Source organism: Marmota monax, unplaced genomic scaffold (genome assembly GCF_021218885.2).
Source record: "Marmota monax isolate L192 unplaced genomic scaffold, Marmota_monax_Labrador192_F-V1.1 WCK01_AAM20220418_F8-fsc00066, whole genome shotgun sequence".
In the NCBI taxonomy this organism is placed as follows: Eukaryota; Metazoa; Chordata; class Mammalia; order Rodentia; family Sciuridae; genus Marmota; species Marmota monax.
Window position 1 is genome coordinate 478,253 of NW_026692805.1, and position 27,064 is coordinate 505,316.

The 27,064-nt window shown below is 40.6% G+C and overlaps 1 protein-coding gene across 4 annotated transcripts in view; it reads right to left on the bottom strand.

The window, feature by feature from the left end:
• The window catches only part of Fam107b (family with sequence similarity 107 member B), a 197,640-nt gene that overhangs the window by 19,869 nt on the left and 150,707 nt on the right, over positions 1-27,064 (bottom strand). Inside the window, exon 1 of one of the 4 annotated variants that reach the window (XM_046448359.2) lies at positions 177-329. The exons of the other annotated variants lie outside the window; for them this stretch is intronic. Within the exon in view, the coding sequence (XP_046304315.1) occupies positions 177-204 (28 nt within the window). The 5' untranslated portion in view covers positions 205-329. Of the gene's footprint in view, positions 1-176; positions 330-27,064 lie in introns of those variants that run through there. 4 annotated transcript variants of the gene reach the window in all.

Here is a 27,064-nt window from a genome sequence, read left to right on the forward strand (position 1 = left end):
GAGGAAGTCAATTAAAGAAGAACTGTAGCTACATCTTTTGTTTAAATATTTATATCACTGTATATCAAAGACTCAAAATTACTGAAGGATAAGGAATATGTGACAAGTTACCCCAAACATTCCTTAGAGACTACCCAAGAATGCCTGCAAACTTAACCAAGTAGAGAATTACAAACCTTGTTCATGGTGAGTCAGGGAACCCATCACAGCCAGCCTGACCAATATGCAGTCCACAGTCACCGTGCTCCTTGCCTTAAACCTCAACTGCACCACGCACACCTCTACGCAGTCAGTGGTCTAAAGAGTCAAGGGCAATTTCATTCTAGTTAATCAGTAGACAATTGTGGCTACAAGGTTCCATAAAAGGACTTATTTTTCAGCTCTAACCCAGAGATAATCTCCATGACACCAAATCAACAGAATACTGCCTCTGAAGGTCACTGCTACAGTGGTTGGGTTTGGAATAGACTGAGGGAAGGCAGGGAAAGAATCAGGGTGCTGCTAGCACAACCCTCCAGAAGAGGTTCAGCCCAGGATGGCTGCAGTGTGGGTGATGAACAGACTGATGTTTCTTTGACTTCACTTTTTAGATTTAGTTTCCTCTGAGTCCTTTTCCCTCACTCTCCCAGCATGCCTCTGTGAGCTCTGTTCCCTCGAGCACGCATGATCACCCTCTTTCTGCTCCATTCCTGGATCTCCATAAAGCCAAATCTCTCTGTCTTTTCAAATCCAGATAAATGTCAGCTCTTCCAGTAATTAAACTATCCAGCCTCTAACAACAATGGAATTTTCTTTGTTCTCTTTTCCTAGTACTCATTGATTACCATCTTGTGATTCAGGATTGGAACATAAATCTTACCATCCCTTTCACCACAAAGACCACTCTGGTTACACCTTTCTTCTTCTTCTTCTTCTTCTTTTTTTTTTTTTTTTTTTTAATTATTGTATTTGCTCAGGGTGTTACTTCAATAAAATAACAAAGTCATGGGTTAACTACCAGTAGAGGGAGCCCCTGAGCTGCCTGGATATTAACTAAGTACAGCGCTGAAAGGCCAGGCAGAGGGTTCTGCACAGAGCATCAAATAATCCAGAAGCCTGAGAGGAAAGATTGACAGAGAAAGTCTGGAAGTGAAAGCACTTTGCAAGGTGGTATTACTACATGAAACATCTCCTAGAAATAAGCACAAAGACTTTCTTGTCATTCTCTACTGGCTAAGTCACTGATCCGTAAAGTAACTTTTCAAAAAATATCAAGTCAATGAAAGAAAACTAGGATCTGCTCAATGAAGGAGAAATAAAACTGATTTGAAATCTTAGACACAGCTTACCTTCTTTGAACTTCAATTCCCCATTTTACAATGAATATCATTGCAAGAATTGATTGAAACATATATGTAGGTACTCTCTCTATATAATTCCTGACAAATAGGTGAGCAATCAGTAAGTAGAAGCTATTACTAGCCAAGCTATGCCACCAACACCATCAAATGTTTTATTAAGAGGTCTCAGTAACCTTGAATACAAAACTATTTCTCTCTAGGCCTTGGATTCTTCAAAAACACAAGTTCAGTTGAAATACCCATAGACTTTCTGGCTGGTAAACTCAATGGTTCCCAGGTGCATTGATGCTACAACCCTAAGAAGCTGCTGAAAAGCACAAAAAGGTTTATCACTCTATCAAGGTGCTCCATTCCATGGCTAATGGTTCTAATGGCTCCAGTGAGGGTGTTGGAGTGTAACAAGAAAAAAAGGCCTTTTATGCTGTGGTGAGGTGAATGGAACTCCCTGAAAGATTTTAGGCAGTTGAATAATAACAGAATTGCATTTTAGCAAATACTAACAGCATGCCTAAAAATACCACCCGATGAGAATTCTGCTTTTAAGTTCTGCAAATGAAAGTCATTACTAAACTTGGCTAGCCCCAAGGACCAAGATATCCCATCCTAACAGATGGATTTTGAGTCTTTACTTTTTTCCCCCCTTCCCTTTCAAAGTTCATTCTGGACCCAGCTCTAGCCTACCCCAAGTATTTCATTTTGGTTGCTTCCCAGGTAAACAGCCATCTGCTGAACACTTTCACAACTGGGCTCATAAACACACACTGCAGCAATTTTCCCATCATATTACTTTGGCTCTATCCTTGCATATTTCTAAGTCAAAGAGATAACATTTGAAAGCTAATCCAATGAGATTTAAAAATCAGAACAGAGATTATGGTAATTTTCATGTTTACTTAAATATTAAAAATCTAATTCTCCCTGGAAGCATTCATATTTGAATTCCGTTTAAAAGCCATTTATCCTATAGCAATGCCCACAGTTTACAGGTATACCACAACCAGTCTAAACACATTTTTTAAAAAAAAATATTTTATAGTTGTAGATGGACAGCATGCCTTTATTTTATTTATTTTTTTATGTGGTGCTGAGGATTTAACTCAGTACCTCACATGCTAGGCAAGCACTCTGCCACTGAGCTACAGCCCAGCCCTAAACATTTTTGAACTGCTACAATTCATGAAAAATTAAAAGTATTCCAAGGATTTCTTGCAGAGAATCTATTTCCCAGGCTGTTTCTAGGAGATTCTGGCATTCTCTGGCAAGACCTCGAGAAACCCAAGATACTTAGGATTGGAGGCTGGTAAATTCCAGTCCTGCATCAGCCTGAAAAAGGGGAGGCACTCTTGGATCCAAAGCAATCTCCCTCAGTACCCAGAGTTTCCAGACAGGCAGCAGAATGAATTAAAGTCAGGAATTTCTCCCAAGCGGCAGTTAGCTTCAGCTGACAAATTCCTGACCTGCCTGGCCTTGAGGCAAACCTAAAAATTCAGCCTTGGACCAGTACACTGTGACATCATGTGGCACCCAAAGGCATCAGACAAATGCTAAGAGGGCCTCTGGGGCCACAACCCCCAAAGCTTAGAAAAGATGTGCCATCAGAGCAATCCATGTAAGGGAAGAAATATTTTTTGTACTTTGCCAAGCTCCATTATTGCTATAGGAGAGACCCTGCAGTCCCAAGTCAGTCATTATAAACAAGAGAGAATTCTCAACGAATTTGCTCCCATATGCTGCTGTACAAATGTCAAACAGTGATCCTCTTGGGAAAATATCAAATTCATTTTCTCATCAGTTTTTTCATTCCTCCAAAATGCATTTTTTTTAAATAAGGCACATGTTTTATATTTAGAAGATGGGAAAGGAGGAAGAGATGAGGGACAAGAAATATCTTGGAAGTCAGAATACACACCAATAAGCAAAATAAGCTGGTTGGGATGAGATGGTGCCGCAAAGCCCTGAGTGTCCCAAGTTAGAATGCCAACTATGCTGTCATAAGTACAGCATGAGGAGGAGCCACGATGCCTCATAGGACACTCAGTGCTATTAGTAAAAACACACACCAAAAGTATAGACATGAGATGAAAGGAGCCCATTCTGAGTGTCTCTTATATGTGTACTTAAGCTCCTCCCCACCATTCAAGACTCCTGGGCCCTTGAATAGGGGTTCTTCTTCCCTGTTTTCTCCAATTGAGGTGGACAGTTGAGACAGGGCTCCACATTAGGCTGACTGGTTCTACAGGCTAACTCCACACTTACTGTGAAGGGTGATCTTGGGTAAGCGTCTTCTAGTTCAAAAAGGAATGACAGATAATCTTACAGATTTATAGAAAGAGTAAATGAGAAATGCTTACAAATTCATTGCCTTGCACACAGTGCACCTTCAATAAATGTTAGTGGTTTTAGTGCTGTCACTGGTAATGAACAGTGATTAATAACAATAACTTCGTTACTCCTGCCAAAGATTACAGACATGGAAGGACAAAACCAGGATTCAAACCCAAGTTTGTCTGATTCCAAAGAGAAGCTCTCAGGCATTCCATGCTTCTGGACTGGAAAAATAGATGGAAGAATCCTCTGCCTCTCGACATGATTTCAGAAGCTTTCTAATATCACAGCATTACAATCCCAAACTGAAAACATTTCGTAAAAGGTAACATGAAATGAGGACAGGAGGCTAGAAAGGCATTTTCTTTAAAATATTTGTTCTTTTTTTTAAATACTTAATTGATTTTATTTTTTAAATACATGACAGCGGAATGCATTAATTCTTATTACACATACAGAGCACAATTTTTCATATCTGTTTGTATATAAAGTATGTTCACACCAATTCATGTCTTCATAACATGTACTTTAGATAACCATGTCCATCACATTCCACCATCATTGCTAATCTCCTGCCTCCTCCCTTCACCTCCCACCCCTCTGCCCTATAGAGTTCATCTATTCCTCCCATGTTCCCCCTCCTATCCCATTATGGGTCAGTCACCTTATATCAGAGGAAATATTCAGCATTTGTTTTGGGGGAATTGGCTAACTTTACTTAGCATTATTTTCTCCAACACCATCCATTTACCTGCAAATGCCATGATTTTATTCTCTTTTATTGCTGAGTAATATTCCATTGTGTATATATGCCACATTTTTTAAATCCATTCATCTACTGAGGGGCATCTAGGTTGGTTCCACATTTAGCTATAGGGACACAGCCACATCAATGTTTATAGCAGTACAAAATATTTGTTCTTATAAGAATGTCCACAGCAGTTCCGTTCAAAATAGACAAAAGCTAGAAGCAATCCAAATGTCCGTGAACAGTATGATGGATGAATATGTTGTATTGTGATGACACAATAGAATACTATACAGCAGTTAAGAATAAATGGGTGAAAAATACAAGCAAGGGCATAGCTAAATTTCAAAAATATAATGCTGAATTTAAGAGGGCCCAAAGGAGCATTTGTTAGGTAATCCTATGTATGCAATGTTCAAATATAGGCAAAAACACCCTTGAGCGCTGGATATCAGGATAATGTTTTCCTTGAGAGTGAATAATGAGGAGAAGGCTTTTCAAGAGCGGGGGGGGGGGGGGCGGGGGGGGCCTCTTAGGGTATGGTGTTCTGTTTTCTGACATGGATTCTGGTTACTCAGGGGCGTTCATTCTGAAAATTCGTCTACGGGTACTTTTTTGGTGCATGTCCTTCTCTATAGAAGCTATATAAATATAGCTCATATAAAATAGCTATTAAAATTACCACCTAGAGGGCTGGGGTTGTGGCTCAGTGATAGAGTTCTTGCCTTACACATGTGAGGCACTGGGTTCAATTCTCAGCACTACATATAAGTAAATGAATAAAGATCCATCAACAACTAAAAATATTTTTTTAAATTACCACCTAGAATTACTTGGTTCCTGCTGCATTATTACAAATTAGTGATTTCATCCATCTTAAACTGTCCTCCATAAGAAGTTATGTGGTATAATGGAAAAGTGCCCCAGGTTTGAGAACCAGTCATCCCAGGTAGAATCCTGCTTAGGTCATTTATGTCATTTTATACCAATTACTTAACCTGAACCTTATTTCCGCAACTGGAAACCTGAACCAACATACCTACAGTGGCAGAGTTGTTTTAAACACTGAAAGTATTTCTGGAAAACATCTACCATTCATGGTACCTGCCCATATGGTAAATGCTTAACAAACTGGGCAGTTAAATAATCCCAACAAATGAATTCACTAATATAACTCTCCATTAAGTAATGTGCTAACCAAATGGATGACCATACATGCAAGTCTACTACTTTAGACAAAGAAGTTATGTGGATGAAGCTAGTCCTGGCCTCTGTTCATTTTTCCAATCTGGACCTAGAAGGATGACAGAGAAGGGACAGGGAGGTATAAAGTGGAGGAAGGAAAAGAAAATCCCTGATAGGGCAAGGCCAAAGCAGACTACAGTGGGCATCCTGAGCCTGCCAGTGCCTGGAGAATCCTGAGACACTCCCAATGTCTGGGCTTCAGTCTTCTTATCTATGATGATAAATAGTCACTTCTCTTAGTGTCTTGGTATCCACTGGGAATAACTGTCCTGAGCACAAAGCAATTACACGAATGAAGGATCTATAAAATCATAACAACTCTTAGTTAAATTATTCAAACATCAAGTAAACCCAATAAACATTATTTAACTCTGAAGTCCCTTGAGAATCTGAACTAAGCCACCCACTGATAAAAACTCCATTAAAAAAAAAAAAAAAAAGGCAACAGGGGAAGTCTCTGTAGATCAGCATGTTTTGCATAATGTTCAATGTAACCCCATGGGAAGTGATACACAATGGGCTGCAGACAGATAACAAAATGTCCTAAAGTGCACTATACCAGTTGATACTTCTATACCCCATGCTCTTGATGTTTGTTGAGAGCCACAGCCGAAGGGGCCCCAGCAAACTTTCAGACTGCCAGCTGATGATTGGCTCACAGTGCCCCAGCAACATCTAGCTGATTGGCTCCTCTGCGGTGATGCTCACTGGGCTGTTTCCCTGCCCTTTCAGACCACGGAGCTGCTCATTGGGGGACTTTTTTGGCTCCGCCCATGCGACCCAGCCAATAGGCCTCAAGAGCAGGAGGATTGTGGGAGAGGGAGAGGCTTGTGGTTGTGAGAGAGGCTTGTGGGAAGCCGGTGGTGGCAGTTGGGCTCTGAGGGTTTTTCCTGAGGAGCGGTTTTGTTTGGCGTGTGTGGTTCTAAAAATAAAGTTCGTTTCTTTTGACAAGTGGCTCCTGAATTGTGCCCAGCCAGACTGCGGCAGATGTTAAACATTAAGTTTACTATACTAGCATCTTTAAAACCAATTTTCTATACTATTCATGCATTTATACTTACATGTAACCAGAAACTGCTCATACATGTACAATGACTATGAAGAAAGTAAAATGATGGCAGGAGGATCAGAGAGCATGTATGCCAAAGTCAAGCACCCAAGATCCCACTGATCTTAGAGAGCACCATGTCCAAGCTGAGCACTACACCTCCTCCTCATCACCCACTCTCAAGCACTCCTCATGGCCTGACTAGAAGGAAGTGATGCTGAGGGTCAATAAATGAAAGCTGGGGATGCTTAAACTGTTGGGTCAGGAGAGAAAGTGAAAAGGTGTTTAAGAGGTGAACAAAATCCTTCAGGGCCCTTGACCAACTGTAATATCCCCTGTCCTGGCAAAAGACTGATCCTTGATGACTGATTACCCAAACACATCTGAGGATATAAGACATGAACACATGAACCATACATATTCTGTTTCAGGGTGGATTCTAGAATTCCCTGGTAGAATGCACTAACACCCTAATTCTGGGCAAAGTGCCCAGGAAGAGAACTGCTCCTTAGCCTTGTCTAACAGCAGTGCATCTGTACAAGAACAGAGACAGGTGACCAGACAATGGGCATGCATGCAGCCCTTGTGACACACAGCACAGCTGTCCACAGGCAGCAAGTCACAGTCCTTTACGGGCTGATTCTGAAGCCTATGTAGGTGGTACTGTATGTCTAGCTCCTTTGGTGCATCTATATTACAAAAGCAGGGTGGCTTAAAATCAACCACACAAATGCATCTGTGTTTATTCAGGAAAATGGCTAGGCCTAGAGACTAAACTAGAGAAATGTCATCCTGAGAAGGCCTTGGTTTCTTTACCAGCCACCTGCTAGGGGCTGATTATAGCCCTTGGCTAGTCAGATGTTCTTTCAGATACAATTTCTGCTTCTGGCCCTCAGGTCTATCCACAAGAGCTGCGACCCATGAAGCAGCCAGAGATGAAAACAAAGCTACCACTCCATCACTAACAAATAATAATGCCATTCTTCAAACATTTACTGCCTGCAGAACATGGCCCCACTCCCCAAACCAACTGTGTCCCAGAGGACTTCCTCAGGACTCTGCAGCTCCCAGCCTCTTCATGGGTGGCATTCACTTCAGCCACATTGTAGACTTGAAGCTGTTGTCCATCTCCTTCTGGATTTGAAAGCAAGCCCAATTGGACATCTTCTCTGGGGTCCACCCCAACTTTATGCCCAAGCTTCCACTTCATTCCCAGAGCCTCAGTTGTCCAGGAATAGGTCTGCAGCCCTGTACCCTTCCCTCTGGCTTGCTTCTGGAGACTCTGCACTCTACCCGCCTTCCATTTCATGGCCCATTTCTAAAGTAGATATGAAGATCATTCCCACATTCCCAAGCTCTGGGTCTAAAATTTCAAACTGCATACTGGAGCATTCACCTCGATCAACATGTGAAGAGTTGAGCTCCACCTTGCTCACCATTTATTGAGGGCCAGCTTCAAAAAAGGACAGGAACCCTCCAACTGAGCTGACACTGCAGTGGTGATCACCTCAGGCAAACTGAGACTGAAGCTCTTCTCTGTCACACTTACACCATCTTCCCATTGTCAGAAATAATCCCTTGCTGTGCTCTTCTAACTTCTTTATTTTCTCAAAAGCATCAGCACCCAGATTTCAAACCTAAGTTATCTCTGACAATGTCCTATCCCTCACCCTTGATGTAGAATCAATCATCAATTCTTTCTCATAAAAGTATTTGAAAATCATTCTCTTGCCACTGATAGAGTCTTGGGTTTCCGTCCCCATGCCCTTCAATTCTCAGTATCACATAATCAGATCCTAACTGAGCTCCATCCTCCTGGTGGCCCTTCCTTCAAACCCAGCTGCACCCTCAAGTCAAATCCAATGCACTGCCTAATTTAATCAGATCAGGAGCCTCCAAGCCACACAGCACTGTCAGTGGGGGATATAATGTTCAACTGCATGGCCTCCCTTTTATGTTTCTCTACATTGGGTCCTCAAAAACCTTTTTAAACTTGTGGCTCCTGCTCTCCAGCACAAACCCCTACTCTAATAAACCAGTGCCCACAAAACCCATGCACATCCCTATCTCCACCTCTCTTCCACATTTCCCCCTGGGTGGAATTCCCTCCTCCTGGTCAATGAAAACACAGGCACTTTGAAAGCCCTGTGCAAAGCTTGCTTTTCCACAAACCATGCCCCTTGTGGGGTTATCTCCCTCACTTGAACTATTGCATGAAATCTTACTTGATATTCCCCTGTACCCACGCCACGGATTGAATCCTTACCCTCCCCCTTCCCTGTGAGCTGTTATTCCAGGTGGATCTGTGTTATCTCCTTGCAAGGACACAGATGTGAGTCTCTGCAGCAAGGAAGTGGCCTCTGATTGACTTCCATCATGTGCCCAATGGCTCTAGCACAGTCTCATGCACAAGACATCTAGGAGATGAAGACCTAATAGATACTTGAGCTGTTGATTTCTCATGGCTTTAGCTGAGTCCTGGGCAGGGCAGGGGCTGAAACACCTCTGGTCTTACTCCCTACTGAATTCTCCAGCCAGGTGCTGCTGTGGGCAATTTGTAAAAATGAATGGAATAAATGGGGCACAGGCTGAAGCTCAGTGCATCCGAATACAGTAACTCCCACCATGAAGTCTTCACTGATTCCTCTTGAGCATCACTTCTTTATATACCTACAGATGTTGCTAACACCTCTCTTAGGACACTGAAGCCTGCTTCTATTAGAATTAAATATAAACTTTTCTCATCCCTCACATTAAGCCCACAAAGGGATGGCCTGACTCTTCCTTATTTCTTATCCTCAGAAACATATATCATGTTTTCCTCAACTGAATTTGACCAGTTAATGCTCAGGTCAAGTCTAGAAGTATGGACCTCAGATTCAAGAAGAGGCTGCAACAGAACAAGACAACCAAAGTTTGAACAAAGTTCCTGCCCTCACTTGATCCTTCAGGTGCTCACAACAAGTTAGAGACAATACTTTTTGCAACACATCTATACAGGGAATCAATGCCCCTTTTGCTAACCAACAGCTTATACTCCCTCTTGAGTAATACAGCTCAATAAAATCCTCACTACAAGTCTATAACATTAATTGTTATGCATGGTCAAAGAATCTTCTGCCACACAAAGATAACAGATTGTTTTCTTTTTTTCAGATTGTTGTGTGGTGGGAAATAAATATTATAACACTAGCTTGCATAAATATTCCCATGAAATAATCAGTAGTTCATTAATATGCAGCACATTAAATTGCACAAACCTCTAAGCAACTAAGTGCTGTCCAATTAATGGGTTTCATTAATAATTGATTACATTAAACTCATTGGCTTTAAAATTGCCTTAGACTGATAAGTTATCCTTATCACACAACATGTGATAAATGACTAGTGTTAAAGTTAGATTTAAGAGTTTCTCTCCTACATAAAGTAGTTTGATGAAATCTCAAGTTTGAGGACCCCTTGATTCTATCAGTGGAGTATTCTGTGGTCTAACAGTGTCACCCAGTGGTAAAAGGCACAGTTTGTGTTTAGAGTGGCTGCTGCTTTTAAAAGAAATCATTGACATGTGTTTCTTACTGGAAGGAAAAGAGGAGAGCAGTTTTTCGAATTGCAATAAGGAAACTGGGAGTAAATCTAAAAATCACAGGACTGGCACAGAAGAGAGCTATTCTTTGACCAAGGTGGCTCCGAAGCCTCAGGGGGGTACACTATAGGAGGGAGGGAGTGGTGTGCAGCTCTGAGCCTGGCTCCACTGGGACAGGCAGGCAGTGAGGACCCACAGCAGGAGTAGGACAGGCCACCTTAAGTCAACTCATTACCCCAGGCAGAGCAAGGCAGCTGTGGCCATCCTTGTTATTTTTGCTTCACTGTCTGTCCCTGCTTTGCCCATCAACCATTCAGCCACTTCAATTCTCAAAAGCTCATCTCTTTCTGAAAAAGAAAATAAAAAGTAGACAATGATGCTCCAAGACTGATTCTAAAAAACTTAAAAAAAAACACCACAATAACTTGTATATGTTGAAGCTCAATTGAAAATAAAAAATTAATTTCCTTATCTTTATAAAGAAAAGGCTGGGTCAGATGACCCCTGAAATTCCTTACCACTTAATAAAGAAGTTCAGTTTATCTGTTGATCTCCTCCCCTTGAAGATTCTCAACTGCTTGACCCAGGGCCAGAGAGAAGGTTCACATAGAAACAGAAAGTGGATTTGTTTTTATTAAATCAAACTTCAAATCCAGGGACCTCCTAAATATCATAAACAAGAAACACATTTTTAGAAATGCAGACCCTTATCATGGCATTTGCAGGTAAATGGATGGCCTTGGAGAAGATAATGCTAAGTGAAATTAGCCAATCCCAAAAAAACAAATGCAAATGTTTCCTCTGATGTAAGGAGGCTGACCCATAGTGGGATAGGGAGGGGGAACATGGGAGGAATAGATGAACTCTAGATAGGGCAGAGGGGTGGGAGAGAAAAGGAGGGGACAGGGGATTCACAAGGATGGTGGAATGTGATAGACATCATTATCCAAAGTACATGTATGAAGACACAAATTGGGTGTCAATATACTTTATATACAAACAGAGATATGAAAAATTGTGCTGTATACGTGTAATAAGAATTGTAATGCATTCTGCTGTCATTTATTTTTAATCAATAAAAAAAGGAATGCAGACCCTTGAACTAGCAGCAGCAAACATATATATGCCATATATGATAAGTAAAAATAAAGCAGTATTTATTCTTCCTTGCACAAAATCACGTACTGTGACTATATATTACAGCATTGTATTATTTCAAGTCTGAAGCCTAAAAACTACCCTGAAATCAAGCCACAATTCAGCCTTATTACTCTTCCCTTAGCTTTTCTTGACATTTCTTTGCCTTCTTTAAAAATCCATGGATATTCTTCTTGCCTAATTCTACTAAAACCCAAACACATGAAAAAAATTATTTTTTTTCCTCCACAATCCTTATGTTTAGAAACTAAGCATCTACCCTCATAGACTACTTTTTAAGAAGATAATTTTTGCAGCTTCCTTTTTGATAAGTCTGTTGATAATATGTGGCAAAAGTGTACGTACATATACTTAAACCTGGAAATTCTACTTCTGGGAATTTACTAAAGACATAAGCAAAGATATAGACAAAAATATATGTATAAGAATACTTTTTCTAGCAATTACTTATGATAGTAAAAAAAATGGGAAAAATATTTAAATATCAAATAATGGAACATAATGCAACATAAAAATCAGATAGTATTAGAATAAGTAATGAAAAGGAAATATTCATGATAGATTAAATGGGAGAAAAATACCAGATTCCAAAATAATATTCCCTTTGTTTGTAAAGCAAATGCCTGTGTGTGTGTGTGTGTGTGTGTGTGTGTGTGTAGGGTGAGGGGTGTCTAAATGCAAAAAGCTCTTCAAAGTGCTGTTTTAGAGTTTTAGAGCCAGTAGGGGCAGCACCACCAGGACCAGGGAATTTGTCAAATACCAAATGTGTAGCAAGAAGTACTTTCTCTAAAAATGAGATCTACTGAATCATCTATCTGGGATGCTCCCAGCAATCTATTTCCATAATGTGTACCCTGTGCCACACAAACTTTAAGGAAGTTACTAAATCCACCCCATTGCCCAGATGGGAAAACTGAGGTTCAGAGAGGCTGAGGACCTGGTGGAAACCTACAAAGCAAACCAGTGGCAGCATCAAGCAGCTCACTCCAGAGTCCATGCTTGAATCACTTTACTGTAGGGCCTGTCTGCATTAGCGCTTAGGTTTGGAAGTGTGCTCTGTACTCTTGCTGCTAAATGAAGAACATGATGCATCCCAGGTATAATCTGATCTCCTTTCTAGTGTCTTGGCACTTCTGTTACAGGGTGACCGGTGGTGGGAGGACTGTTTTGGCATTATCACCAGCATCACCATTAACATACCTCTTGATGAATACCTGGCTGACATATTTGAAGGCTATAAATAGATATTTAGATCTAAGTATACATTAAATATCAGCCCATACTAGAAACTCTCATATCCATAAGCAATAGCCAACTAACAGGTAAGATGCTTCTACTGCCAGCCGGAGTGGAGCAGCCATATGGCAATTCCATAAACAAGAGTTTACAAACCCTGTGGTCTACTGTCTTTGAAATTATGCAACTTTTGATCAATTCCTTTGGATTGTGTATTACTTCAAAGTCTGCACATAATGTATGTTTAAATATTTAACTGTTATTTTGCATACATAGGATTCAAATTTACAAAAGTTATCACACCTTACCCCTAAGCCACAAACTCTTGAACAGAAAAGCCTCCCCTGGTACTTTTATTGCATGTTATTTTTTGAGGAGGAAACACCTCAGCCATTCATTTCAGGAAACTACAAAGGGGATGGACTGGGAATAGTTGGTTTAGGCTCAGTCACTCCTGAGAGGAAGGAAACTCCACAGACCAGAAAAAACTTCCTGCTGGACTGGCTTTCAAAGCTTCCAATATTCCTGTCTTCAAGAGCTGAATAATAATTCCATAAAATTCATGACCAAGCCTAATTGACCAAACTAACATGCTCAAAAGAAGAGACTCTTATCTTTAAAAGCACTTTGTTCAGAGCCACAGCAAAGGGGTCCCAGCAAACTTCCAGCTGCTGGCTGATGATTGGCTCACAGCGGCCCCAGCAACATCTATCTGATTGGCTCCTCTGCGGTGATGCTCATTGGGCTGTTTCCCTGCCCTTTCAGACCATGGAGCTGCTCATTGGGGGACTTTTTTGGCTCCGCCCACGTGACCCAGCCAATCGGCCTCAAGAGCAGGAGGATTGGGGGAGGTGGGGAGAAGCTTGTGTGGGAGAGAGAGGCTTGTGGAAAGCCGGTGGGTGGTGGCAGTTGAGGCTCTGAGGATTTTTCCTGAGAGGCTGTTTTGTTTGGCGTGTGTGGTTCTAAAAATAAAGTTAGTTTCTTTTGACAAGTGGCTCCTGATTGTGCCCAGCCAGACTGCGGCAGCACTTAATGAGAGAAATTTCAGAAGTAACACAGAGGCTATCTGTCCAACCTGTCATTTGTACAGAAGAGAAAACTGGGGCTCAGGGAGATGAAATGACTAAGTTTGCAGAGAAGTTGGCAAGGCCTAGACCAGAACCAGGAGCTGCCTCTGGTCCCTGTGTCAGTCTACCACATGGCCTCCACTTCCCACAGTCCTTGTAAGTTTTCTAAATTGATTTTCTCTATTTCCTTCTGTTTGGGGGTGTCTCTGGCACCACGACTAACATCACCATTATCCTGATCAATAACTGGCTATCATCTCTGAAGACCATAAAAATCTATTTAAATTACAACTATACTTTAATAAAAGCACCACAGTTTTATCTGTTTCTGCAGCCTGCCAAATTTTAGAATAGTACAAAGTCATCATGACAATTTGCCCTTTTTTTTGGGGGGGGGGGGACTTGAAATATGACCATTTAACAGCAGCAATGTTATAAAAACAGTGAATTAGTGAATGCTTAAACCTAGTCACATCGGAAATCCTCTCCAGTCTCTACTTACCAACTCATCCTTCTGTTGAGTCCTACCCTTCCCCAAACATCAGTATTCAGGATAAAATTAAATAATAAGTTGTTGAAAAAATGAAAATCAGCCCCACTGACAACTGGAGAAGGAAAGACAAGTTTCATGGACAGCTCTACCTCAACATCTCCAGCACAACCTGAAGGAGGCTCAAAATGGGATACAGAGGACTGAAATTTCCACCACGACAAGAAGCAGACTTCCCCCTTTTCTCCCTAATATGTGTGATTGCTAAGTGACCATTCTAACCCCACCTGTCTCCTGCTCCCAGATAAAAATTACTAAGCTGCCCAATTACCAAACAGTGCCTGTCTCTGACCACATCCAACCCAGATCTAACACCATCTCCACAATCACACTTTCAGGTCCCTCAGCACAGGCACCAGACCACCTCTGCCTTTCCAAGACAATCTCTAGGTTGCTCTGGGGGTGGAGTTCTGTGATGCAGAAGAAGATACCCCCTTCTAACATCACACATGTTCCTGGTGATTTGGAGACATGTGATTTGAGATACTTTTGTCTTAATAAGTTAGCAATGTGTGGTAAAAGTAGAAAGAACTTTACACAAGAGGTTCACAAACCTAAATCCTAACTTACCACTTCTCTGGGTAAAACAACCAGTATCCCATCATTTTATAACTTTTCATCTCAAATGACCACATTTCAGCCATACTGTGAATTAAGTGCCTCTCCCTCATGGAAGAAAGTATTCTGACTTCCAACCACTCAACTTACTGTCTTACTTCTGAAGTAAGACAGTTGCCCAGAAAATTTCCATTTTTCACTCTTACAAAGAAAAAAAGAGACTTTCATGCCAGAAACAATGGCCATGGTTATGTTTCCTCTGTATGATTAAAAATGTTTCATAATTAAAAGAATATAAGGTGAATCTTATTTGATTTCTGCTTTCACAATGAAAAATGAGTGTGAAGACTAGGCATGCCTTGGGAGGATTGTCTGTCTCTAACTAGACCCTTGAGAGTCTAGTTATTTATTTAGCTATTTGTGCAGCCCAGGTACTTTTAATTAAAGTCTGTTTTCCCACTTACTCTCTTCAGGCTGCCTCATGGGCTTTCTGAATGTGAACAACAAACAGCCCTTTCATTATGGAGGACACCAAAAACAAAACAGGAATGGTACCCCAATAGTTGCTACAAGACAGAACCACAGAACTACCTATTTAAATATTCACTGTGTCCCTCCTAAGTATGGGGAGGTGGGCCCTAAAATTCTAGTGGGCTGTAAGGTAAAGTCCCCTGTGGATGAGGACATCAGGATACAACATGAGGAACCATGGTACACTAGGTACACCCCGGGGTGGGGAGTGCAGAGAGACCTCAGAAACCAGATCTTCCTAAGACTCCTGCCAACTCTACAAGGAGGAAGGTTTTCCCTTGAAGATGCTCAATGAGAATGCTCTGGAGCATAGGTAACACCTAAAAACAGGTAGCTGAAACCACAGAGGTCCATTTTTAGCTCACAGAAGAATGCTGAAGTGAGACAGTCTGGGCTGTCCTCGTTGCTCCACCCACCTCATAGCCCCTGAATCAGAGGAGGAGGGGAAGGCAGGGAAAGCCCCTCACTGGCTCTCTACATCTGGAGAGAAGGCACTCCCAGAAGTCCTTGGGGGGTTTCATGCATCTCAGTGGCCAGAACTGTGTCATGTGACCACCCCAGTTACAAAGGAAGCTGGGGATATGTAAACCTGGCATATCAGCAGTGAAGAGGAACATCAATGCCTACCTGGTAGACAATCAACTTTGCCTCACCAATGCACCCTCAAGGTCTGCAGTTGGTGTTTCCTCTGGTTCATATGTTGAAGTTCAAAATCCATCCCACCAGGTGGCACTATTTAAAGGTAGGACCTTTAGAAGATGATTAGGTGCAGATGAAATTATCAGGTATACTCCTTATGATGGGATTAGTGTGCTCAGAAGAAGAGGAAGAAACCAGAGCTTGCTCTCTCTACACTCTCTCCTCCTGCCACACCACACCCACATCTCACCCCTGCCACTCCAGCACACGTACAAAGATGCCAGGGACCCAAGCATCTGCCTCTTGCCCTCGGTCCTCCAGCCTCTGTAACAGCTGATGAAGCACCAGGTCAAGACTTGTTACAGCAACCTGAGCAGACCCACAAAATACATGGAATTCAACCATCTTCAAAGGGAGGCCAGCTCCTGATGAGGGGCTCTTTGGTCTGCATTTAGCTACTCTGAAACCTCAGCTCCAAAGCTGAAAGGGAAACTACAGCAAGGCAATTTCTCAGAAGTGTCTGGTACTCCTGGCATCCAGAGTGAAAGCTGCTGTAGTAACATAGATGCAGACTTGCTAACAGAAGTCTCTTCAGCCTTAGCTTTTCTATTTGAAACCTTCCTTTTCAAGGGAAGGGGGTTTTGGCAAAAGTCCAAATGTAAACATATTAGCAGTGAGCGTGGGTGCCGGAATCACCTCTTGGAATTCTCTCCCTTGAACTCTGCACATGAATTCAACTCCTTCCAGAGGCTTGGTATTTTCGAATAACAGGCCTTACCATTTTCCCACAGGCTGCCTACCAGAGTCACAGAAAACAAAAACCAGGCAACCTCAGCTCCCTGAAACCATTGACACACCATAAACACTGATTGTAGTCACCCGTGTCACAGCACACCCAGGCCCAGAAGCTGCACTGATCTCCCCACAGGGCCCTGCTCAAGTGGTGGACTATTTGTCTGGGGAAACCTTCCAAACCCAAATAGGGGAAAATGACAGCTACACACTTGGCAAACAAGGAGCACCAATAATTAAAGCCTAAAACAAAAAAAGACCACATTCAAACATCTAGACATCAGGTGCCACAATATCTGAGAGGCATAACCACTTTACTCCTGAGGGAATGGGAAAGGGCTTTAGAGAAACAATGCTTCGTTTCAGTGACAACGAACAGAGACACTCATCATAATCCAGGTCCTATAGAAGCAGAGTGATGCGATTCATCTTCATTCAAGCCAGACGCTTTTAAGGATCACTTATTACTGTTGCAATGTCTCCTATTTACTCACCACCTTCCATCCTCAAGTAAATTCCTTTTTTCTCTCTCTTAAAACTAACTCCATCCCTCACATACAAATGTGTTAGAAACACCAACCTCCAATTACTGAGTCCACAGCTCCCAAGTCCTTGGACACCAGATTTAGGGCTTTGGCCCCAAGTGCCAACATCCCCCATCAGCCTACTCACTCTGGAAGTTCGTGGCACTTCAATCAAAGCTGTTATTACCTAATGATGCTGAAAATAATATCAAATAGCATCTTCCCAAAGTTTTGGCATATCATTAAGACTTAAATCATACAGTAGCCACATGATTAAGTACAAGAATAGAAAAGGATAGTAATTCTTTAGTAGATGCCATGCCAGACACCTTCCACAAGAAATGGAGAATTCTGCTGCTCACCCTGAAGTTATCCAAATTGTAAATGTTTTCATTTCTTTGGCTGCAACAGGACTCATTACCCAAGAAAGCAATATTCAGAAACTGCCCATCGGCTCTGACTTCTCTCACAGATCTTGTCACAAAAGTCAGACGTATCCTTTAATAGTACCTGGATTTGTTATAGTTTGTTGGTTTAATTTTTGTTTTGTTTTATTTTTTACTGGAGGTTAAATCCAGCGCCTCATGTAGGCTAGGCAGGCACCTTACCACTGACCTATACCCCCAGCAATAGTACTGGTTTTTAAATCCACACAAATAGAAGCTTCTGGTTACTTTAATTGAATAAGAAGGACATGAACGAATGACATGTCAACACATTCATAATAAAAACTTGTCTTTTACTGACAACTGGTTATAAAGGAAATCACAAAATGCTTCCTAAAGAACAATTATAAAATAATTCTCTAACAAACTACAGATGGACATGACAGCTATTAATTCCCTTATGCCTTTAAAAAGAAAACTAATCTGAAAAGCTTAGAAATAAGAGGATAGTTCTGCCTTCTCAAATGGATTAAGTATTTAAAGTAAAATGTAGCAAAAGGGCCAAGAAAAATGAGATGATTCCTTTAAAAGTTTAAGGCAATTCAGAATTGGAAGAACAAAACCTGAAAATAAATTGTCCACTCTGGTTTTCAATCTTTTCTTTTAAACATTTTTTTTAGATGTTGACAGATCTTTATTTTATTCATTTATTTATATGTAGTGCTGAGAATCGAACCCAGTGCCTCACACATGCTAGGCAAGCACTTTACCACTGAACCCCAGCCCTGGTTTTCAATCTTTAAAGTATCAAACTGACTAACAGTCCAAATATTTGGGAGCACTTTTTTAAAACTTCACTGTGTTAGAAATATATAAGCACAATGGTTATATATAACAAGTTAATTAGGAGGGATGTGTTATTTTTAAAATTTCATTTGTGAAACTTCAGAATTAAAGTAATAACCTTGTTTTTTCATTTGCAAAATGTATTAGTTTGGGGGAAGGGGATTCTCTGTATAACTATGGCTAAAAACTGTTATATTTAATAATAATATACATTACCAACATTAAGGAATCTCTTTCCTCTTTCTCTAGTTTAGTCTTCTGATTGTCAGTCCCAACAGCAGTTACTACTACTTCTATCTCCTTTTTGCTTTTCAAGTTCTCCCAAACTCCCCTGTGCTTCGGAGCCTGCTCAGTGGACTGGGACACTGGTTGACTGTATTTCAACCCTGCAGAGGTTGGATTATCTTCTCTTTCTCTCCATTTCTGCCACAGACAACCTTCTCAAAGACCTGCCTTTTATGATATACAGGATATTTCTGTTGTTAAGTACCTGGAGCTATTGTATTTAGTATAAGAAAAAACAAAAACAAAACACAAGACTGACAGCCTTCAGAGAAAGAACATATTTTTAATTTCAAAATGTATGATCATATCCACTGTGTAACAATGGGCTTGGCTGTGTGTGGTTTTTCCATCTAGAGAAGATGCTTGAGAAGATACAGTGGGAGCCAGAGAAATAAAGGATCAAAGTCCTAGATCCTAAAAGAGGTCACTCTAAATCTACTCAGACTGTGATGGATGGAAATACAGCTAAGAATGAGTCCACTGTAACTGTTCTTTCTAGGCACAGTTAGACTCACTCTGAAAAACTCTTGACAAATTTTCTAAAATATTCCAGATAAATGACTTCCATACTTTTCAGTCTGTGAGCCTCTTTATACACACATACACACATACAAATGAAAACTAAGAGTTTCTAGAAGTAATATATCGCCTTTCCTACATGCTGCACACTTTTATCTGCTCCTTATTTCACCTTTCTGTGATGCTTGTTGTGAATACTCAATTGAATTCATGACCCACTGGTGGACCAACCTGCAGCTTGAAAAATCCTGCCCTAATTCATTTACTTAATCATGCCACAATAACAAGGTGATAATAATGACTGGGGAAGGCATGTGTTAACAGAAATGTAAATTGAAAGAGCTGCCTATACCACAACAAACACTTCTGAGAAAGTTTTATTTGGGGTAATATTACTGATAATGTGGCCATCTGTTTCTCTTCCAGCTAATCTTCAAATTACCCTTACTCCAGTTGTTGAACTAGAACCTCAAATCCCTTTATGTATTTATGTGTAAATAAGAAAAAGAATATAAATTAAAGATTACTTCAAGAATCATATTTGTTCATAGGTAAGTTTTCCCCACTGCTATGATGAAAGCTGGGGAACAAGGACTGAGAAAGTACTTTTTGTCCCTTTTACTTCTATGTATTTATTTTTTGCTGTGCCGGGGATGGAACCCACAACCTTGTTCATGCTAGTCAAGCACCCTGCCACTAAGCTATACCCCTGTAACAGGGGTTCACTTGATGCTCTGACTATATCCCTTGTGGCTTTGAAATTTACGTTTTTTTCTTTTCCCTAACCTTCTTCTCCCTGACCTCTTCTCCTCCTTGACCTTTACTCTCATCTTCTCCTTCCTGATCTTCTTTTCCCTAAACTTTGCCCTGATTTTGTCCCTCTGATTTTCTTTTTCTTAACCTTCTCCTTCCTGATCTCTCCTCCCTAATCTCATTTTCTTTGAATCATCTCTTTAAAAGCCCCGGGGTTCCCACAGATGGGCAAAATCACAGCCTTTGGGACAGGAGTCCCCTGTGTTTCTCCTTTGCTAACTAAGCAAAAAAAACCTTCTTTTTCCTTTTTCTCAAAACTGTGTCCTCGTTATAGGATTAGCATTGGAGACAAGGATAGGACTTTCAGCAACACCCCCAACCCTTAAAATATCTTTTAAGGCAGCTTCAACACCTATAAATAAAATCCTAGAGTATATGCCTTTAAAAAAAAAAAAAACAGGGTAATCCCGTGAATAATTTAACTTTCTTAATTCCAAAATAATAATTTTATTTGTGCAACATTAAAAATTTGAACAAAACTCCACTTAGCTATAGTTAAAACCAGAGGGAGGAAGTTCTCCAGACCCAAACTCCCAAAATAAAGCAGTCAAAGGCAATGCAGGCAACTAGGCAAGAAAGGGTAAGGGAGAAACCATGAGCTGATCAAAAACTGGGTGGGAGGCGGGGTAGCAATACTAGCAGTATGAAACAGAAGAAGGAGTCTCATAAGCTTCAGGATCTGAGAAACTCAGCTAAGTCTGCTGCACTAGCCCACTCTACAGTAAAAAAAAATTAATAATTACTCACTAAATGTGACTCTAGGCTGGGCACACAGACACTAATTTTTAAAACAACACTTTGAGGGAGGTTCTGAGGGTCAGAAAGGCAGAAAAACCTTCCCAAATTCATGCAGTTAATAATGGGACAGCCAAGGAGCCCACACAGGCTAACTCACAGAAAACCTTGTGTGGTTCACAAGACCTCTGAGCGTCTCTCCTTATCTTCCCCTCTCAGGCTTGCTTTATGAACTGACGACCTGGAGATCAATATATATATACAGCTTGTCACACAAACTATCCCAGGTAAGCCGGCTTAACCTGTTAGAGAGCCAGCAGTTGAAGTTTTCTTTATCTTCTCCTACCCTCCACTGCCCCACCCCTGAAACACACCTCCCCTAGGAAATTTTTTGTTGACATTAGGAAATATGACCCACTTCATCAATACGGTAGGTATGAGTAAGGTAACACCTATCATTAGTGTATTTACTAAAGGAAGGGAGGTGGGTATCTAACATTTGTCCATTGGCAAAGCTGTCAGGCTTATTTCAAGGTCAAGACAATAACAGGCAGAGAGCCATAAAGACTGGGATGCAGACCAGGCAGCAGGAGTGTGCTGGAATAATCCTTAGGGTTCAACTTATTTACCCAATGAGTTCTTTACCACAGACAGGATGAAGGCAGCAAATGGTGAAGGCAGCACTACTGTGGAGATGGAGTGGGCCAGTTGAGGCTTGGAAACCTGGCAGAAATTAAAGGGGCAAGGCCACAAATATGTCAGGAATTCTGCTTAGGGCAACAAACAATCTCACAATGCAGGGTAGGATTGCATGAACATTGGTTTTGGAAAGAGGAAGCACCAGTACCAAGTAGCTAATAAATTCTGACAGGACTTTTCAAAATAGAGTTACATTCTCTATTACATTCCTGCCTATGCTGGTTTGCAAATGCCATTCTCTCCAATCCTTTAAAAAAGAAGTGGGTAAGAGAGGCAGTAACAGGCTGTTAAATTGAAAGAGTCAAAAGTATATCAACAAAGTTAATTTACCCTGTGGATGAAAGACAGGCCAATAACTCACCCTTACCTACCTGATCACTAAATAGAAGCATTTTTTAAAGCAGGTATAGAAAAACTCAGTATGTGTGCTCCCATGATCTAAAAGGTTACCTTTAAATGTCAGACTTAAATTGTTAGCTGTCACAGCAATAATGGACAATAAGGCCTGTTCCAATTAGTATTTAACAGTTGAGCTCCTTGTTTTACTTTATACCCAAACCATCAACTGTTACAGAGGAATTAAGAAATCACTATTTTATCAAGCCAGAGGGGATTATGATGGAAGTCATAATCTTCACTTGGAAAAATGAACCCACAAGCCTAAATGATAAAAATTGAACTTATATATGTTCAGAAAACAGGACACTATTCTTTAAAAGCTATTTAAAAATTTGAAAAGACATAATGCTTATTTTTAACTTTAGGAAAAAATTAATTTTGAAATTGATTTGCAGATTTACTAATATAGCTATTATTTTAATTAAGTACTAATGGCATTAAAAACTTGGAATCATATTCCTACTGACAAAATTTAATGCCTGATTTTAAAACACAACAAAGTTTTTTAGACTTATATTTTATCTTTAATCTAGTTTTATTTTGCTTCATTATTACTTTTAAAAATAAGTTTTGTTTCCAAACTGTTAGCAAAAAATTAAGTTTGTTTTTTTCTTAAAATGCTCACTGCAGAGAGAAAAACAGATTCAATTCAGTGACTTGGAATAATTGTGCATTGTGTGTTTCCTCATTACAACTGTTACTAAACCATTCTTTTTCAATTAACTACACATTGTAGCCTTATCAGGGCACAAGTCCAAACATCAGAAATATAGAAATGCCAGGCTCAACTTCAGCTTTGCCACCCCTCAGACCCTGTGCCTTCAGAAAGTGATCCACCCCTCAGTCACAGGTCCTCCCTGGACCCTGGCCTAGGCAATCAGAAGTTCTCATGAGTAGGGACAACGTGATTCTAAACATATAGACATTCTTAACACACAGACATGCCAACATGCACACACACACATTTAAATACACACATACATGCACACCCACTACACACTGGGCCATGCAATCAGGCTACACCCAGATCTTTGAAAACCATACTACTCCCTTCCCCAGAAAAGGGAAATGTGAGAAATCTGTGTTTTACTTGTCTATAGTGCAAAATAACAGGGTGACACCGAAGTAGTCTATGACCCATAGGAATCCATATTAAAGTTTGGGCCTACAATGCAGCCCCCTATATCTGTATCTGGGCTCTCGGGACTTAGAGGCGGTAAGAACTCAAGAGAAAGCAAACCATGGCCACAGAGCGTTAAATTCCTTTTTCCATACTCAATGAAAGAAAAGAATACTGTTTGAATAATAATGATTAATTTAAAAAGACTTTCCAAAGAGTCCTTCCTAGTCAAAACTGAATGCTTTAGAGGCCAGTGATTTGATATCAGAAATGTACAACTGATAAAGTGGTCCATGGTAACTTCTCCCAAATGCACAGATGATTGAGAAGTGCTGATTGCCAAGTTTCTGGATTGTTCCCGGCCTGGCCAGGATTCCACAGCTGAAAAAAGAAATAAACCAGTCAGCACTCAGCATGCCAGATATCAGCCCAGGTCACAGTGTCCTCCTCTGTCCTATCCCTACCTAATGAGAGCCCTGCTCAGGGCCATGCAGAGCTGTGCACCAACTCCAGGCTTGATCTGAGATCCTACACTGTGCTCTATACTAGTACCTTCACAGGGGATCTCTGCATGATGCCATTCAGGCCACAGGCCACGGCCTGGCTTCACAGTTCAGCCTGTGATTGAAACTTCCGGCTAAGAATTCAGGAGGCCAGTCCAGCACTGCCACTTGTCAAAGATACCCAGGTACTCTTAGTTCAGTAGCAAACAGACACCAACAATGAATAGTACCCACACTTTTGTGCTAAGATTTGACTTTTGTCCCATGGGATTTTCAGGGTACTTCATAATAACTTCTCCAAAGCAGTTGTTATGAACAGACTCTACTCCCTAATCATCTATCCTAAATCTGCTTCCCACCTTCCCATGCCAGTCTTCCCCCCAAAAATGTTCCCTACCCTGTAGTCACATTAGAGAACACATCAAACTCTTCCTTAACAAACAGTGTCTCTTATTTCTTTGGAGTATGTGTCCCTAAGCCATCTCTCACCCCAAACCTCCACCTGCCACTGGCTCATCCTCACCCTTTACTCCACCTCTACTCAAGCATCAACCTCCCTTATTCACCAATTTAACCCTGTACCTTGACTGGGGATCTCTGTCCTGAGTCCATTTCCCACCTCTCCCAATCTGAAATCACTTAATGTATTGCTGGATACTTGTTATCTGATTGTCTCCTCTCTGGATATTTAGCTACATGAAGTTCAGGGCCACTTCTGTTTTATGTACTACTGTTTCTCTAAGACCTATAATATATTAAATGCTCAACTGTCATTTGTTAAAGTTTTACAACAGCTCAATAAATTTTGCACAGAAAAAAAGTGCATAAACATTTTTATCTGTCCTATATCGGTGATGGTGCAAAAACAGTTGTCTTGGGAAAACTGTTTCTCCCTACTGGGTGCATCTATGCTCTACCACAAACTCTTGATTAAAACGTTTTATTTTATCATTTTGTTTTGTTGCTATTTAATTGTTTGAAACTTACAAGAGAAACTATTTTTGCAAAGATGGCTTGATACCAAGGAAACCCACAGAAATACTAATTCTACTACTACTACTACTACTACTACTACTTAACTTTTGAGCCTTAATACCTTTCAGGTATTGTCTTAAATATTCATATTTCATCTCTTTAACAGTTCTTTGAGGAAATGTTAACATTCTAATTGACAGAGGCTGAGCCCAACTTGCCCAAGGTCATGCAGTGGAAACCAGCTTCTTCACTACTACACTATATTCTATCTCTTGTAAATGGAGACTAGGAGACAAGAAAAATGAGATATAGCTGTCTCGTCCTGTTTTGGAGCCAAACAAATCATTTTTAAAATTGTTTTTAGAAAAAGACTAAATTCATCCTTTCACTCTCTCTACCTGAGTCCAGGCAACTCCCTCCTTACTCCTCCCCAGGTGCCCATCATCCTCCCAGTTCCCTGATCTCCCTCATCCATGTACCACGTGCTTTGTAATTCAGATCATGGTCCAGTTGTTTGCCTCCACTACCAATGTGTATAAGTAGAAACATTCACACATGTACACACTTGGAAATTCTAATACGGCATGCTCTCTTTAGCTTTTAGAAGTGAAAAGGTATGTAAGTCACCTAATTAAATAATTTCACCATACAAAATAAGGGCATAAAAGGGAAACAGCACCTTGGCCTTCCTAGAGATGCTAAAATGCATAACTTCTAAAAGTATAGTTCGAATCATTACAAAGTGACCAAAATTGAATGGAAAATGTCCATGGAGAAAATAAGCAGACTGGCCAATATGTGCCTGCATCCCAATTTTCCTAATTGTATTCCTTCCTCCATTTCAGAAGTAGAGAAGTTGCCCTGGACTGTGCTACTGGTAAATGTGGGAAGCACTGGAAAATTGTGGTGAGCTGAGCAGGGGAACTATAAAGTCTATACTTTGTTGCTGAATTCTTAAAAACATATCAATGTCCTAATAATATGCTGCTGGGCATAATAAAAATGAATCTGAGAGTTTAAATTCTTATTAACTACCAAGAACTAAATGTGAAGGGGAGCCCAGACTAGTAAATAAAAAAATAGGAGAAAAAACCTTCAACTATTGAGCTGTGTGAGCCCAACTAAAGAGTAAGTAAATCATACTTCCCTGAAAGGCCATGCTGATTTGTTTACTGCCATATGAGCCAACTGGCTTAGTTATACCAAAGGAGAATCAATTGTGATGGCCACACCAGTCTAATACACAAAAGACACTGACAAGGACCCAGCAGGATAGTCTAAGGAGGACCTATAGCCCAGATGGGAGACACCAGCCTGACTGAGGCAAGGAGGACACATCTGGTAAGTGGCAGGAGACAAGGCTAGGAAGGTAGAGGAGCCATGATCACAGGGTCCAAAATCAGGCCTGGTTTACCTGTGTTGTGGCCAGTAAGACACACATGTAGCAGGTCCCTAAAGAGGAAGGAGGCATGGTAGAAACTGTTTTAGGAATGTGGGTAAAATAACTGCCACCAATTTCCCTGATTTAACCTATGATAAAATGGGAAAGTGGTCAGAAACCAGATTATGAGAGGATTTTAGATGTTTGTTCTGAATACCATAGGCAGGCAGGGGGAAAGGACCCTGCAGCTCAGGCTTATAAAACTACTACAGAAATAATAATGCTGCTCAGTCCTTCCTCAGCTTAAATCTGCAAATCCTTCTAAGTTCAGTCTAATACACAAAAGACACTGACAGACCCATAAAATAACAAAATGTAAATAGTGTTTTCAACAGTAAAAAAAAAGAAATCACTAGGTATATCTGGAGTGCATTTTCTACTTTCCAAAATGTTCAACTTGAAATCAAATGGAAATTAAATTAGCATATTTCCAAATGTGATGACAATTTTAACCATTAGGGATACCCTCAAGAATAATATTCACAGGTTGTTTTAAGCAGAGGACAGAATGGTCTTTTAATGTAGAACAGTATTGTATTAGAATATGCAATTAAGTAGCTCCTGCCCAAAGGTGAGGCTTCAAAGTGAACCAGAACCTTGGGAAACAGTCTTGAGAGAGTGCTCTCAGTGAACATCACTCATGGTAACTGAAGCCACTCTTCAGTCACTGGAACTATCCAGGTGTGGATTCTTTTAGCTTTCTTTTGACAAGTAGTGGGTGAAAGCTCTGTCTTAAGGCTTTGTGGATGCTTTACAGCATCTGGAGACATTTTAATAATAGCTTAATTATATCATAAGAAATGTCAAAAAAGAAACATAAACAGAAAACTCTCCCTTTTCAGGAAAACAGACCACCATCAGATTTAGATTTCTCTCCACAGAAGATAAAGGTCTGTAAGCAGTGCTCCTTTAGGAGAACACCACATCAGCCACATCAAAGCAGGCATATGTCCTTTAGAAATTCAGAAGCAAGCGGGAACTAAGCCCCAGATGTGAGCT